General features: G+C 40.0%; 2 protein-coding genes, 1 long non-coding RNA gene and 1 other non-coding gene across 4 annotated transcripts; 2 read left to right on the forward strand and 2 right to left on the reverse strand.

The window, feature by feature from the left end:
* The first annotated feature begins 412 nt into the window (after window positions 1-412).
* tmem88b (transmembrane protein 88 b) lies at window positions 413-7,860 on the forward strand. The gene is made up of 3 exons (XM_056368456.1): window positions 413-1,020; window positions 3,073-3,480; window positions 6,923-7,860. Exons 2-3 carry the CDS (start codon window positions 3,079-3,081, stop codon window positions 7,205-7,207), a joined length of 687 nt encoding a protein of 228 aa, XP_056224431.1. The 5' UTR covers window positions 413-1,020; window positions 3,073-3,078; the 3' UTR covers window positions 7,208-7,860.
* Window positions 3,387-6,886, reverse strand: LOC130164062 (uncharacterized). The gene is made up of 3 exons (XR_008826544.1): window positions 6,562-6,886; window positions 4,555-4,678; window positions 3,387-3,475 (listed from the first exon to the last, which is right to left on the reverse strand). It is a non-coding gene; the product is annotated as an uncharacterized LOC130164062 (long non-coding RNA).
* Window positions 7,861-8,910: 1,050 nt separating the features above from the next.
* On the reverse strand, window positions 8,911-9,074 carry LOC130164989 (U1 spliceosomal RNA). Its single transcript, XR_008826681.1, has one exon. It is a non-coding gene; the product is annotated as a U1 spliceosomal RNA (small nuclear RNA).
* A 2,923-nt stretch (window positions 9,075-11,997) lies between these two features.
* Window positions 11,998-15,046, forward strand: si:cabz01076231.1 (calcium-binding protein 2). Its single transcript, XM_056369854.1, has 7 exons — window positions 11,998-12,059; window positions 12,299-12,425; window positions 13,340-13,370; window positions 13,564-13,707; window positions 13,902-14,011; window positions 14,390-14,537; window positions 14,696-15,046. The coding sequence occupies exons 1-7, from the start codon at window positions 11,998-12,000 to the stop codon at window positions 14,722-14,724; spliced, it is 651 nt and encodes a 216-aa protein (XP_056225829.1). The 3' UTR covers window positions 14,725-15,046.
* The last annotated feature ends 71 nt before the right edge of the window (window positions 15,047-15,117 follow it).

Here is a 15,117-nt window from a genome sequence, read left to right on the forward strand (position 1 = left end):
ACCCAGGTGACTATTTGATTTTTATTTAGCTATGCCATGTTTATACTAATTGCCTTTTTGTATAATGTCAAACTATTAAAACAAATTAAATCTTAAATGCAAAAAAGGCAGCTCTTTTGGACATTTATTCAACAAATAGACAACCTGAAAAGTAGAGCCAATGTGTTCAGCACCATGGTATCTCTTCTCTACTACTCTTAACACACAAACTCTGTCTCTGCTGCCCTCCCCCCTCATTTTCTGCTCTCCTGAACCTCAACTTATCAGGCAAGCCCCCTCACTCTGACCCCCAACACACAACACCCAGCCCCCACTGCAACAAGGGCAGGGCAAAGGGGGGTATAACATGTCTTGGATACGAGTGTGGAAATACATGTGCTGAGAGGAGTTGTTGTAGAAAGGCAGGAGGGCGGATAAGCCTGGTGGGTGGAGAGAAAGTGGGATGGATGAAGGGAGCACGGGAGGAGGGAGGGAAAGAGAGACAACACTGTGAACTCAGATGGATGGGAGTAAAAATAGGAGGGTAGACCAATAGAAGTTTGACATACTTAAGACAATGACTACAGCAATTGTTAGTTGAACTGCTTTCAGCAGCCGAGGAAGCAGCACCTCTACACTACGACTTCATCACAGCAGAACAGGAATTTGATGTTGCATATGGAAAAGAAAACAGACACTATCAGCTCCACTGACAACTCTGGATAGTGGAGAGAAAAAGCAGCGGGAGAGCAGAGCTGCAGGAAGCCAACATACCAGCATACCACTACTAAATAGATAACACACCGAAAGCTCTTTCAAACCTCACACGAGGAAGGGGGGGAAACGTAACCCTGTTCCTAGACAGAGGAGTCGAGAGTTGAAGGGACAAAAGGGGAAACTAAGAAAGCTTTATTGAAGTGTGAGGGGAAAACGTGTGTTTGGTGGACTGACCGGGCAGAAGTGGTCTTGAGACGAGGTGAGAAAAGCAGCAACAATCTGGAGGAGGAACAGCAAGAGGTCCACCGGGCCCCACAGCACAATGTGAGTACGAGAGCAGCTCAGAAACATTTAAATCATATTATGATTGACCCACTCCTTGACATCTTCACACAACTGATTACGGTTAAAAAGACTTACAAGAGCTTATGTACTTCTGATGTTCAACATAAACAACTTAAAGAGGTCTGAGAAACATAGAATTAATTACTGTAGCTGCTTTGTTCCAGACAATAGAGTAATAGATAGACTAGACAATAGGAAATCTCCCTGCATAATCCAAGCATGATAACACTGTAAAAACTAGCTCAGCACGCACATAATGGTATACACACTGTGACAGGAGTTTGAAAATTAATCAAGACGACGTATTGGGTGGCTACATACCACTATGTTGCAACTACATTTACTTCATTGCACAATATTCTCAGAATTAAAATTCCTTAATTTGGGTCAAACAATAACATGACGTGTTATTCAAAAAAATGCTATTCAAACAATAACAGTGAGTAAAATGGGTGGAGCACCTAAATGTATTTTCAGTAAGGGGCACTGTGAGTCATCTCACACACACATGCATCTACACATACACTTTCCTGCCAGTCCTTCCTGTGTGACCTTCTGCCTTACAACAACACTTGGGACAACAATGGGAGACAGAAATGGAAAATAAACAAGGTTAAAGCACCCAGGACAGCATCATAAATAATGTCTTCCTCTATCACTGCCAATATCCAGCGAGTGTGAAATAGAAGCGCAACTTGATTTTTTTATGTTTAAACTTAAAGTAATTCCATTTCAGCTTATATAAATACCAGACACAACATTTAACAATTAACAACTGAAAATAAAAACTCTCAACCCTTTCAGCAACAGCAGCAACTTCTGTTGTTCACACAAGTTACACATTATTTTTATTTTGTTAAAAATATGACTAATCATGCACCACCACAAGTGTAGTCCTCTGTTGGTCCTTACACTACAGCAACAGATTATTGCACATCAGAGCATCGTGGTGTTGTACACTTACTACACGTCTGTTCACAGTTAGGAAATAAGATGCTTCAGTAGTAATGACAATGTCTTCAGCAATCAAATTATGAGAGATTTGCCGCCTTTGCAATATCAGATACTTATTCATGCATCATCCTTTAAAAGCAAAATATCTTCAAATCAACAATTAACGATTGCATATACAAAAGCACCTGTTTCTGTCTATTGTGTTGGCTAAAAGTAAAGACTGACAGGTTGACTAGATAATCCACACTGGGATTTTTCCATTGCTGTAGTTTTTCTGGCGGCTGACCTGGCCCTGTTAGTCAGAGTTGTCCCGTCTGGCTTAGGCAACTCCGTCTCCTGACCTTTGAGAAGTGAGGATATCCTGTACCAGACACAGCTGTGCACCACATAAAATCTGTCCTTACACAGAGCGAATACAAATTACCTTGGATCAGAGCAGACCTTACATGGAGGACCTCGGATTCTAAATTATGAATTTTGACAAAACTTTTTCTTGATGCATACTGAACTTGAAAGACAAAAGGTAAATTAAGCAACCAGTGTTGTGCCACAATCACATCTTATATTAAACTCTTTGCTTATGATGCCGTTGCTTATTGATGAATTTCTATGACATACTTGTCTTTAAATTATAGAGATACTAGATTCTTTAGACTAATGCCATTATTTGAGAGAAAAAATAAAAATGATAACAGACTGATGCCAGTTAGCCTTCATCTCTCTACTACATAAACTACATATAGCAATTATTGTCCCCTTTCGTTTTGGCCAATCAGCTCTGATAATCATCGCCCCACACACAACATCACACAGGGCAAGCTTCCTGGCAGATAAAACCCCTTAGTGAACCCAAGGTCTCTAAGCCTTTGAGGAGTGAAAATTGGTTGGGTTCAGAAGTGCTGTGTAACTATCACAATCAGACAACTGTACTAATCAATTCTCTTCAAATATAGTCAACAACCACGTAAATAAGGGCTGATCCAACAGTTTCAAAACATCTACAATGGCAATTCTGTTGACCGTGTCATTCCTATTTCCATCTCCTAACTACTAATGCCTTAAATTTTCTGCCCACAGTTCACTATGAGTATGACTGGTACTCTAGAGAAGGGGGCCCACCACCAGGTCTTGGACCTGTCTGAGGAACTGCCGCCTCATCACCACCATCATCATCACACCAACCACCACCAGCATCTCCACCACTCCAACTCTCTGGCCTCCACCATGGCTGTGGGTGGAGGGAGAGAGACACCTTCACGTGTGGTCGTACCTCCTCCTTATTCTGCAGCTGAGAGTGGTGGTGGGGGCAGTGAAGCTCCTCTGGAGCTGAGGGGGTCCCTGGACTGCTGGGCCTGCTCCGTACTGGTGACGGCCCAGAACCTGGTGATCGCCACGATCAACGCCTGCCTTGCTGGACTGGTGTTTGGTACCATCCTGACGCCAGCAACTGTCATGGTGGTGTTTGGCTTCCTCTGCCACTCTACAGTAAGAAAGGGGGAGGCAGGGGAGGGGGTGGATTAGGGAGTGTAAGCACTGTATGCATGTTGAAGGATTCTGATTTCATTTCAGTGTGGATGCTCTTTTTCTGCTAGGCTCTGTCTCATACTCATCCACAAATGGCCAGTGAGCTTTCACACTCGAGCTGGTTAAGGCTACGTCCACACTACTACACTAAAGTGGTGTTTTAAAACAAAAATGATCTTCGTCCAGATGACTGTTTTAGCTCCATATCAGAAATAATCTCTGTCCATACTATCACACCTGAAAACGCATATCACATTATCGTTTACGTACACTGGCCATGCGCGAGCCGGAGGCTTCCCATCTGTCCTGTGTCATACTGTACTAAATGAGAGCATAGAAATGTTTGTGCAGGAATTTGTTATTCTACAGCACTTTTGCAATGAGACACAATTTACCCACTGACATTACGTATTTGCTCTCAGAAAATATTACCAAGCCTTCATTTTATTAGCAGCAAAGGGAATATATATGACTATCTCACAGACATTTAAAACCAGAGTAGTGCTCTTTAATGTGAGAGAAAAAAGTGCTTACATGTTATTAAGAATAAATATTTACACACACATTTGCTACATCTAAACAAATGATGAGCAGAACAGGGAGATAGCTACAGCCATGTTTTTATGAAAGGCCTGAAAGTCCTAATCTCATAACTTTGATCCAAAAGTTTGAAATAGTTCTGCCTGGGGCTGAGGGTGGGGTTTAGATCAGTCAGCGATGAGGGGTTTCATAATCAGATAAGTCTTAAGTTTTCTCAGATGTTGAAAAGATGGGTGAACTAGAGGGGGGCAAGGGGTCAGGAGTCTAGGGAGCCAGACGTGAGAGCACAAAACCTTTAAGACTGTTTGGTAGCGAGTTGGGGATTTAAAAAAAACTAAAAAAAAAAAAAAAAAGAGCAGACAAAAAATGAAATTGCACAGACTGTGTGATGAGAACAAGGAAAAATGTTTATATCTAACTCAAAATAACCTATTTGAGGTTTTATCCTGGACTACGCCAAAAAGTCATCATGGTTCAAAGATTTTTAATGCATACCAACGGCATTTCTGTAGGCCAAGGACCTCCTTACTGACCGAAGAGATCAGGATTCTCTCTGTTCTCCTGCTCTCTCACAGTTAGACCTCATGTGACAGCAGCTTAGAGAGGGATTAACCAGGACCTGGGAGGATGGAGAGAGGGGGAGAAATCAAGAGAAAAAAAGGGTGAGAAGAAAAGTAGAGAAAGAAACGTGGGTTAAGTATTTAGGGATCCTTAAATTGAGCAGGCTACACTGAGCACCCTTTTAGGATATTTAACGGACTTCTGTTTACAACAGTCGTCCAGAGACTAGGGTTGCACGGTATACCGGTACCAGTATAGTACCGCGATACTAGAGTTTTGAAAACGGTACTATACCGGCATTTAAAAACAAACGGTACTTTTATTTCATTTTATTGAATGCAAATGAATTGGTAAATTGGAGCCTGTCTCTTTAAGCACAGCGAGGCCAGCGAGTGTGACGTAGTTGCCCGAGAGGATGTAAGCCGCGTCCCACGCGCACTCGCATGTTTAGACTGAGGAGGAGAGAGAAACGACAAGTCGCGTCTTAGACAGACGGAGCAGGTTGAAGAATATACCGTAGATAGAGATGGCAGCTGCAGAAAAGCCCGTACTTGTGGTCAAAATGGGGGCCCGAAGTTCGGTGTGGAAATATTTCGGGTTCAAACCGAACGATAAAGGCGAGCCACTGAACCCAGAGGCACCGCAGTGCAAGCGGTGCTACAAAGTGTGTCTCGCAGAAGGAGCCAACACTTCAAACCTGTCGAAAGATTTAAAGGACAACCATGCGGACTTGTTCCGAGACTTCAGTCAAGAACGACAGGTGATAATGTTCTTCACCTGTTCACTGCACTGTAATGTCAATGAAAGAAGTACAAAGCCCCTCCCAGCCCGGTAGTAAACCTACAGTAGCCTGCAAACAGAGAGCTAAAACATGTCCATGGTTAATAAATGAGCAAAAACAAGCACTATCTTAAAGGGCTTTCTCTGCAAAGCCTGGCTTAGATCTGGAGCCATACATGAGGCCCAACCAAACAAAAATGGGCATACTGGTGAGAGTCTTATCCATTACAACTCCTACCCACAAAGCTCCCCTGCACCATTCTTTTACCCTTTACTTTTTTAAACCCGTTTTCTGCAGTGTAAACCATCTCTCTTCCTTGCTTACTCTTTCCGTAACTCCCTCCCTCAGTGTTTAGCGCTCTCTCTCCAGCTGGTACTCCTTTCTGGCCAGCTGTAAATCAACATCTATCAGGATAGCATCATAATATCTCTGTACTCATGTGTAGTATCCACCTTATACAAGTAATGCAACTACCAAGATCTGGCCATTTTCAGACATTTCACAACTGTGTGAGATTCCTACAAAATATTATCTACTAAACTAATGCACAATTTTCTCTTGAAAAGTTGATGAATCAAACCATAACTTTATTATTTATTTATCTTAGTGATCACTGATTGTCAAAAGATACAGGATTCGTAGTAGCTTTGCTATTTTCGCATCAACATGAACTCTACTATAAAAAATACTCTTCTCCCCTCAAAACTACGTCAGTCCTGCAAACCTTTCACTCCCGGCACTTTCTTCGTGCACTCAAATGTTCACTTCATCCTTCATGTGGCGATAAGGATGATTCAGGCCCACTGTCTCTCCCACACTCAAATCCTGACCCCTTCACCTCCTCTTCTCCCACTCCCCCAGTGTTACTGCTCAGCAACAACCACACATGCTTTGACATACAGTATGTACTCCTCAACATCTTTGAATCTACTTGACACAGTGATGGAGTTGATGGTTCGCTGCAGTTTTTAGTAAGTTCATACAATATTTTCATTATTATAATTTTTTTTATTATTTTGTCAAAATCCGTTTTTAGTGGACAACTGATTCAACGCGTTCATGTGTGAGAGAGACACACACACACACACACACAACCAACTGGTGTCTGTCCTCACTTTATACACACATACACCTAAAAGTACGTCATCTCCTTTCCTTACCTGTTATTCCCAGCACTTCATACAAGAATTCCAATGACTGATGATCTATACATGAAAACAGAACTCAGTAATACAGCAAATACAATTAATGTAATTAATAATCAAATCAGAAAACATTAAAATACAAGCTTTGATTCCTGGACCAGTAAAATACATTTGGGTGAGGAAAGTGAAACAGAGGTGCCCTTGAGCAGGGTCTTTACTACCAGACTGGGGTTTTATTAGGCAGCTTCCAGGTGCGAATGTGGTCAACTGTGTCAGAGTGGAGCTGAAAATGTATTACTGTACTGGTCAAATAAAGGTTTCAAAAGGTTGACAAACTGACCTCTGCTGTGCTGTCTTTCTCCTCTCGTCACCGCAGGTCCGCCCTCATGGGACAACCCCCTACTGCTCAGACCTTCTGACTGATGGAGGTTGTGTGGCACTACTGGTGGTAGGCTTCCTCTTGGTGACCCCTCTGCTGGTCCTGGCACTGGCTGCATACTGTCGCCTGGCCCGACACCTCCAGCTGGGCTTGTGCTTCATCCCATACAGCAGGGCCGTGTACAAGAACCTGCCAGCCGCTCAGCACCGTGGCCTGGGTGCTGGCTGCTGCAGTGGCCGAGATGGAGCAGACGGCAGCGGGAAGGGAAAGGTCTGGGTGTGAGAGACGAAAGACAGGAGTGAAGAAGACCATTAGATGAAGTATATACAGGGAACTGAACAAAAGGGTGGGTGTAGGGATTGTAGGGGTTGAGGAAGAAAAGGCAAATGTAAAAACAGCAAAATGCGTACCAGAAAATGGAGGACAAGCTACGTTCTTATAAATAATTACTACTATCTTACTCCCATGCTTTAACATCAGTGAACAATTATTCACTGTTAGGAAAAACTGAACACACTGTACTAAGGAATTTTGTTTGCTGGTATTATTCCACTGGACATATTGGCTATTTCAAAACTTTCAAGTCGGTAACTTACAGTAAGATGCAATCAGCCATTACTTAAAACACACAAAAGGTGCCTGATAAAATCTTGTTGCTGGGGTTAAAGAAAAGAACAAATTGGATGTACACAAGTGTTCTTATAAAAATGTAAAGCATCTTATCTGACCTGCATATGACCTTAAATTTCCTGAATAAAACAAAAGGAAATAGGAAAACAGCACACCTCACAAAGGAAGTAATAACACTAAACATAATTGTACCTCATCACTGTTATTATGAAACACATATTTGTCTATAGTAGTTTTCTGTGAAGCAAACTGTGACTGCAATTTCTTTAATTCTTTGCTTTTTATAAATAAAGTTTTTGGATTCAGCTGGAGTCATGTCTGTACTGTAGTAGCATGGGGTGGGGTGGGTTGAGTCTACTATTAAGAAAAGGAAAGGATTATGTAAAGGCTGTTCCCAGTTTAAGAGCGACAAAGTGACCTCAGTACAAGCCAACACCAATGTGAATGTGCACAGTTAAAAAAACATTTCCAAGTACTGCAAAAACTACACAGCTATTCCGTGAAAACAGTCACCATTGTCAGAGAATGTCCCTGGAGAAATCAAGTTTGAAAAAATAGTTAGTGGAATTTAGGAAGTGCATGTAAGTAAAGCCAACCTTGTGACAAAGCACATAAAACCTCAATAATTCAGGTTTATTTCACCCCCAGGCAGTGAAAAGGTGGAATAAAAGATTAAACTACAGAAAGGACAAATCAAACTATCATAATTATAATTTATATACTACATGTACAAAAGAATTTGGTAAATTTTGACTGATACAATCTTGTGGTTCCCAACTTTTGTGGCTTGTGGCCGCGTTCAAATGTAGCAAAGTCTATTTGCAAGCACTAAAAGGTTGCATGTATATGAGCAGTTTGGGATTATTCCATCTCATATTGATCTGAAAAACTTTTTAAGGGCCTGAGCATGTAAATACATTAAGATGAGAATATAACTTTGTACCCCAGGACTATACTTTGCTTTGATTTCCAACCACACATAAGATAAATTTTGGGAGCCACTACTAATAACCCTTATCCTATAATGCCTTAGCTTTATAAATGGGAGATGCAGACTGCAAAAAGGACTTTAACCTATCTTCACTGAATTCATGAACATGCAGCACACAACACTACATGCTTTAAATATGCCTGTGCATGACAATAATTGCAATAATTGTAATATGATTCCCTTCCTGTGTTCATGTAGTTCTCCTTTCTACACTTTATTTTGAATTATAGTGTCAGCCACATAGCTAGAACCTCATATGTACAGTGAGTATGCTGGCTAAGAAGACAAGACTTGCTACAGCAACACTGTACCTTTGTGGTGAAAGTGTGTATAGCTGAAAATGAGTTAATATTGAACAGTAATACAGGGGAGAGCGCGAACGCAGTCCCCCACTACCAGAAATTATGCAGTCGAGATTCCCACATTTGGGGAATTCGCATGGGTCAGCACAGCCAGAGTGCAATAGCTGAGCCTCGCCCTGGGTGAACCACCTTCTTGATCATGGTATCTCCCCTGCCAGGTAAGTATGAGTTGTACATAGAAAACAGAGGGTGGTCATTCAGCCACATAGGAGTCAGCCTTACGGTATGATGGAAATAAGCAGAGACACACTTTTAAGTAGAACACAGTGATCAAATGACCTTTAACTCGTCAATGAATCGGACAACATAATTTCAAAACCAAAAGTTTATTGTTTATTACTCTTCCTATTTCCCATCATGCTTTGCCTTGCTGCCTGTGTGACGTAGCAGGTTACTTTCATGAAGATTTTGTTTTCATATAAACATTTGCGTTCAATAACGCCCTTAATGTTTCACTCTATAGGTTTCACTTGTCATAAATGTAGCATAACAAGTAATGAGTTACGTTCTTAGTTTTAGTTTCATTTGTCTAGTACGGGGGCTTCACTGTACAGTAACACACTATCTCTCTGATGACTTTATAAATGTTATATTTCCGCAACTTCTCCGAGAGTAGCGGATAAAAATCGGAGTGAAATTTGTATGCTGCAGTGAACGTCCAGCAAGACAAAAAAAAAAAAAAAACACGTCCTATTAGTTGTCCTATCTTAATTCAAGACGCCCTATTGCCAACGAACAATGCCCCATTTTTTTCCACAGCCTGTGAGAGCCACTACTGCTACAAAGAGAATAATAACCAACTACGAAACAAAGTCAAGCAACAAAACACGGCGAATATACCGCATTTAAGATCATTTTTCCACAGATAACACATGGAAAAATAATCCTCATGTTGCACTGTGATAATAACATGAGCTGTGGCGCCATCTGGTGGACAATCACACTAATTACGTCATTGTTTACCGAAAGGGGGAGGGGCAGCAGCGGGCCCTTGCAGATTAAACCAACATTACTTGTGAAACAACGTACAAACCTGTAATTCTAATATCGCACATTTATACCAAAAAATACTTTCGGTGAGAAAGATAAGTGGTAAGAAACATTTGTAAACACTTTAGTTTCTATTGCCCTACATATGCCCAGGTCTAGATACGAGCTAAGTAGGCGCACTGATACTATTTTCAAAATATATCCAACGAACTACTGCTCGGCATTTAACTAATTTGATAATATTTCCCTAACACATTTCACGGATATACTTATAAGACGCAACCTTGTTGCGTTTCTATTTAGTAATAGACAACTACTCTTTCCATTCTTTGCGCGTTTAGCATGACAGTTTGTCGAGTAGCGAAATGGTATCGAGACTCATGGTCTGGCTCAAGCTCCTGAAACAGGCCGAGAGTCAGTTATGCCAATTAAGTATAAACGCATCTTTTCTTTACCTTCAACCGCAAATACGTCGACACAAAACCGTTAGCAGAAACAAATAGCGTACGTTTCAGTGTTTCAATGTTAGTTTCAATGGCTGTTAATAGTTTGTAAAAGATTTTTCTTTAGCAGAAGACTTACCGTCTAGTTGAGGGGTCAACGTCCGCCACCGAAGACTTTCAGCGAGCCAAGTTCACTAAACTTAAAAAAATGCCGCACTGGCAGCGCTTGATATATTCCACAAAGGTTTCAAAAAGGACGCTATAGAAATAGTAAATATACGGGTATTACAAATGTTGAGCACAGGTAACCGAGCACAGTTAACGGTGCACACGGCGAACAGGTGAAAAGTCCCCTACTCGTACGCACGTGAGCCGCGCCGAGAGTATGCTAATCACCCGGATGTAGATTGAACAACGTTAATAATATAATATAATATAATATAACATTATATAATATAATATTTATTTATTATATGGCAGGAGAAAGTGAATGTAAATTATAATAGGCTACCTGGTGTTTTACAACTGTAGAATAAAAAAGGGAACTACAGCATGGACTCTGTTAAACATCAGAAAATTATAAATGTCATTGAAATAAGATGACAAAAAGTAACAATAAGTTGTTGCACAAAGCTTTGGGTTTCTAAATTTTCTCATCTCAAGAAATTTAGATACATTTTTATTTTGTCCAGAAGAATTCTTTTTTGTGAGTTGAAACATCATAGATAAGCGGACAGAGGTGAACAGCCTGTAAAAATCATGAATATTGACTATTGTTCAGTAACAGTAGTAAAATTAGTAACAGTAAAATATCTGTCTCATCTCTGTCACAACTCATCCTCAACCAAGTCAAAGGAATCACCACTAGCCCCCAAATCTCTTATTGGTCAGGCCATTAAAAGAAGAGCATGCACTGACATGAAATGATGCATGTGATCAAATATAATAAATTCTATATTTACTTTTTTCAGTTTGCCATTGCTGTCATATGAATTCTATAGTCCTTGATATTATTATTCACAATAACACAACCTGAATAAAGTGATCACAGTAGAAACACTTCTTAAAGGGCTAATGTTAAAGCTCTAAAATTTGAAGGCTTGTTGCATCTACAAAAGTCTCCAGATAAAGACATTCAAAGCTGGGGTTGAACGAGTAGAAAGTGACCTCTTAAAGATCACATCAGGCACACAGCCACTCCACGTTTTGCTTTCTAATCGTTAACTGGACGTTTAGCCAGGTAATTACCTGTTAAGCTTCTCTGACGGAAAGAGGTCAAGAGGAGATGGAAAAACAGAAGAGACAGGATAGTGTGCAGCCATTCTCAACACAAGAGTAGCACTACTCAAGGAGGAGGAGAAGGGCTGTGCTGCTCACTTTCTTGTTTTCTTTTCTCACCATTTAGGAGAGGGAATTAAGGTAAGCAAATTAGTGAAGAAACTGGATTCATATTCAAGATATTGGAGCCAGCTGGGAAATTAAGGATTTGCAATGATAGAAAACAAATTATTTTTTCTTAAATGTGCTTTTAATCTTCTTGCAACTTCATCTTTTCCATACAAAAAAGCATTTCTGAAAATATTTCTTGACCATGGTCAAAACAATATTTTGGTGCAACACCTCTGGATACAGTGTGAGCCTCTGTTCTTCCACAGCATGTCTAAGGAAGGAGAGAGGACCCCTTCCACAACCTCTGTCGACTCAGCCTCAACAGACGGGTAAATTTAGACTGTCATTGTATTTTTTAAAAGTTTCTGTGAGTGTGAAATACAATACAATTTGGAAATGCAGGCTTTAGGTGACCCTTTTAATATATGACCTGCAAAGTGTAGGAGTATACTACTGCGTCACTGGCAGTTCATTTTCTTCCCCAGATTTGCCATATAATCAAGAGGGTGTCTTATATTTGCAAGATAATATATAATATGCATTATTGTTTGATTTTATTATGTTTTAGAAGGGCTAAAGACTCCCCATCAGGTTCAGTCTCTGAATCACCCAAGAAATCATCAAAGAAGTCCAAGAAAAGCACTGAGAGTATGAACAAAGTCTACACTTCTGTGCTCAACAGTGTTTTTGGGGCAGTAAGTAACTTACACCGTCATTGTGGGATTTACATGTACTGTATAGTCAAACTGGATCCTCTTCTTGGCTATGATGGTGTCTGACCTCTGCTGTGACCTTTCAGCTGTAGCTGATGCTGCTGAGTTAAACAGTTTAAATGTATCTGTGATAGCTTGTGTCACTTTCAGCAGCGACACCCACATCCCTGCCAAATTTAAACACATTTTTATTCAATAAAATTTGTGTTTATCCTTAATTTTAACAACTGAACATGAAGCTTTTCCTTATTGAAAATTTAATGCACCTTGAATTCAATCATACACTGAGAGATTTTCAAAATTTTCTTTCGACAAATCCATAATTTATTTGATAGAGATCTTAAGGCATAGAATCCCTTAGTGCAGTTGATGCTCATTATCAAATAAAGGCACTGTACGTCAGTCATTAAAACTTCAGAGGTGAGGTGGAAGTCAGTCAGAGTGCTTACGGTCTTCTTCCTGATCTTTTTGGAGCTGCCATCACTAAGCCTGGTGTGTCTGCAGAATTAGGAGCTCATTAGTTGTGGCTTAATGTCACTCTTCATTAGGGTTATCCTGATGAAGAGCACCGCCAAACCACTTGGTTGATTCAACTTGAAAATATTTACCTTTTCCGTTCCAAACTGATTCATGACCATGTGTATACTGCACCTAAGGCGTCTCCTCTGCACACCAGAAGATGGTCCTCTGCCCTCTGTATGTTGTGACATTGTATTTTGTCCACCTCATTAACTTGCATAATTCAAATACATACTCTTGATATGTGAAAGTAGTTGAAAGTCTTTGATTTCATAGGCATTATAAGTATCATTACAACTTGATGTCAAATTATTTTGGTATTATGTAATATCCTACTATATTAAATTGCAACATGTGTTTGATTCATGTTTCTGCAGGAAAGAGAACTGGCTCAGGCTGAGTTAGATGGTAAGTCTCATTGCCATAGCTCAATGCTTATATCAAATAACAAAGATTTTTCCTCTGAGGTTTAATTCATTTTATTCAAACTGTCCAACAATATTGACAGATGTCCCCATAGATTAAATACGTAGACAAACCTGGTGCCTATTGTATATTTTAGAATATCATAGTCTCTGTGATCCCCTGACCTTTCTCACAGAGCTGCAGGAGGCCTTCAAAGAGTTTGACTACGACCAAGATGGCTACCTGAACTACAAGGATGTGGCTGAGTGCATGAGGACAATGGGATACATGCCCACAGAAATGGAGCTGCTGGAGATAGTACAACAGATAAAGATGAGAAGTGAGCTAATAAGAGCCATTTTTAATACATTTGATTTAATAAGTAAAAAATGGCAATAAAATATACCACTGAATTAAAGATTTTTGTAATTTGAACAAGACCTTTATTTCTTCACATAAAAAAATGCATATTTGTCTGGCTGTTTTTGCTATTGAGCCCTATTTCCTGCCCTCTGTCATCTTTCCTCTCCACAGTGGGTGGATTAATGGACTTTGAGGACTTTACTGAGCTGATGGGACCCAGGATGATGGGAGAGACTGCTGACATGCTGGGACTCAAGGAGCTCCAATCTGCCTTCGTACAGGTTGGTCAGTTAATAATGAAAGAGGTATTGTAGTAATTGAATTAGAGCAAGTTGAAAGATATGATCAGTCAGCTGAATGTTATTAATGTGAGCTGACATATAACATGAAGAAATTAAGTCTGGTTTAATGTATCTGAGTCCATGAGTGAAAAAAATCATCTGACATTGCTTAAATTAGATAAATGATGACAAATTAAATTACAGTCTTAATTTGAGCATGCACTGACCAGTGGGCTTCCATACAAGCCATTTAAAATAATAAATTATTTGTGCAGCATGTTTTAATTTTGAAGGGATTTTGTATCGACAACATATATAGTCCCGTTACAACCACTTTCTTTCTGTTGTCACATTTTCATAACTTCCTGTTTTTGAAAGTTTGACCTGGATGGAGACGGAAAGATCAACCAGGAAGAGATGAAGGAGGCAGTGAAGTCGATGCTGGGAGAGAAGCTGAAGAAAGGAGAACTGGAGGAGATCCTGAAGGAGCTGGACATTAATGCAGATGGAAACATCGACTTTGAAGGTGGGAAGCAGCAGTTGAGGCACATTTAGACAGTAGACAGCATGTGTTTCATGATGCGGATCATAATAATAATAATAATAACTGTATGTCATTGGTTCTTGCACTTTATTCAGATAAACTCAGCCCTGTCTGAACCTGCTCTGCTTTTTCTTCTTCAGAGTTCGTGATGATGCTCTCCATCCGCTAGCTGCTGAAAAGACTGGCCACATGGACAGACTACACAAACGCTTCTGAATCATTCCATGGATAGTTAAAACAGCTATTTACCAAGTGGTCCATGTTGGTTACTACTGTTTGAAATGTAGGTATAGATATCTACTACATAATGTGTGCCTAATTCTGTAATAATTGTATGAATAATGAATTGCTAAAGGACTGAGAATGATTCTGTATGGCATCAAATACAATGAAAGCTGTCAGCAGGGTGTTCTTTTGGTAGATACATGAACTTTTTGCAGTGATAAATCTTGTAAATAAGACTGGAATGTTTTGCTATTTTAATAAAGAAATCTAAATCAGCCTTGCCTTTCACTGAAAAAACACAATGCAAGAAATAATTGAATGAACAGATAACATTTAA

This window comes from Seriola aureovittata, chromosome 23, assembly GCF_021018895.1.
Source record: "Seriola aureovittata isolate HTS-2021-v1 ecotype China chromosome 23, ASM2101889v1, whole genome shotgun sequence".
NCBI lineage: Eukaryota > Metazoa > Chordata > Actinopteri > Carangiformes > Carangidae > Seriola > Seriola aureovittata.

Excerpts from the sequence above, each read along its gene's own strand:
- si:cabz01076231.1 (XM_056369854.1), top strand. The coding sequence starts at position 11,998 with ATGTCTAAGGAAGGAGAGAGGACCCCTTCCACAACCTCTGTCGACTCA. Across the intron at positions 12,426-13,339 it reads TCAACAGTGTTTTTGGGGCA|GAAAGAGAACTGGCTCAGGC; the intron begins GTAAGTAACTTA and ends ATGTTTCTGCAG. Across the intron at positions 14,012-14,389 it reads TCCAATCTGCCTTCGTACAG|TTTGACCTGGATGGAGACGG; the intron begins GTTGGTCAGTTA and ends TGTTTTTGAAAG.
- tmem88b (XM_056368456.1), top strand. The coding sequence starts at position 3,079 with ATGAGTATGACTGGTACTCTAGAGAAGGGGGCCCACCACCAGGTCTTG. Across the intron at positions 3,481-6,922 it reads GCTTCCTCTGCCACTCTACA|GTCCGCCCTCATGGGACAAC; the intron begins GTAAGAAAGGGG and ends TCGTCACCGCAG.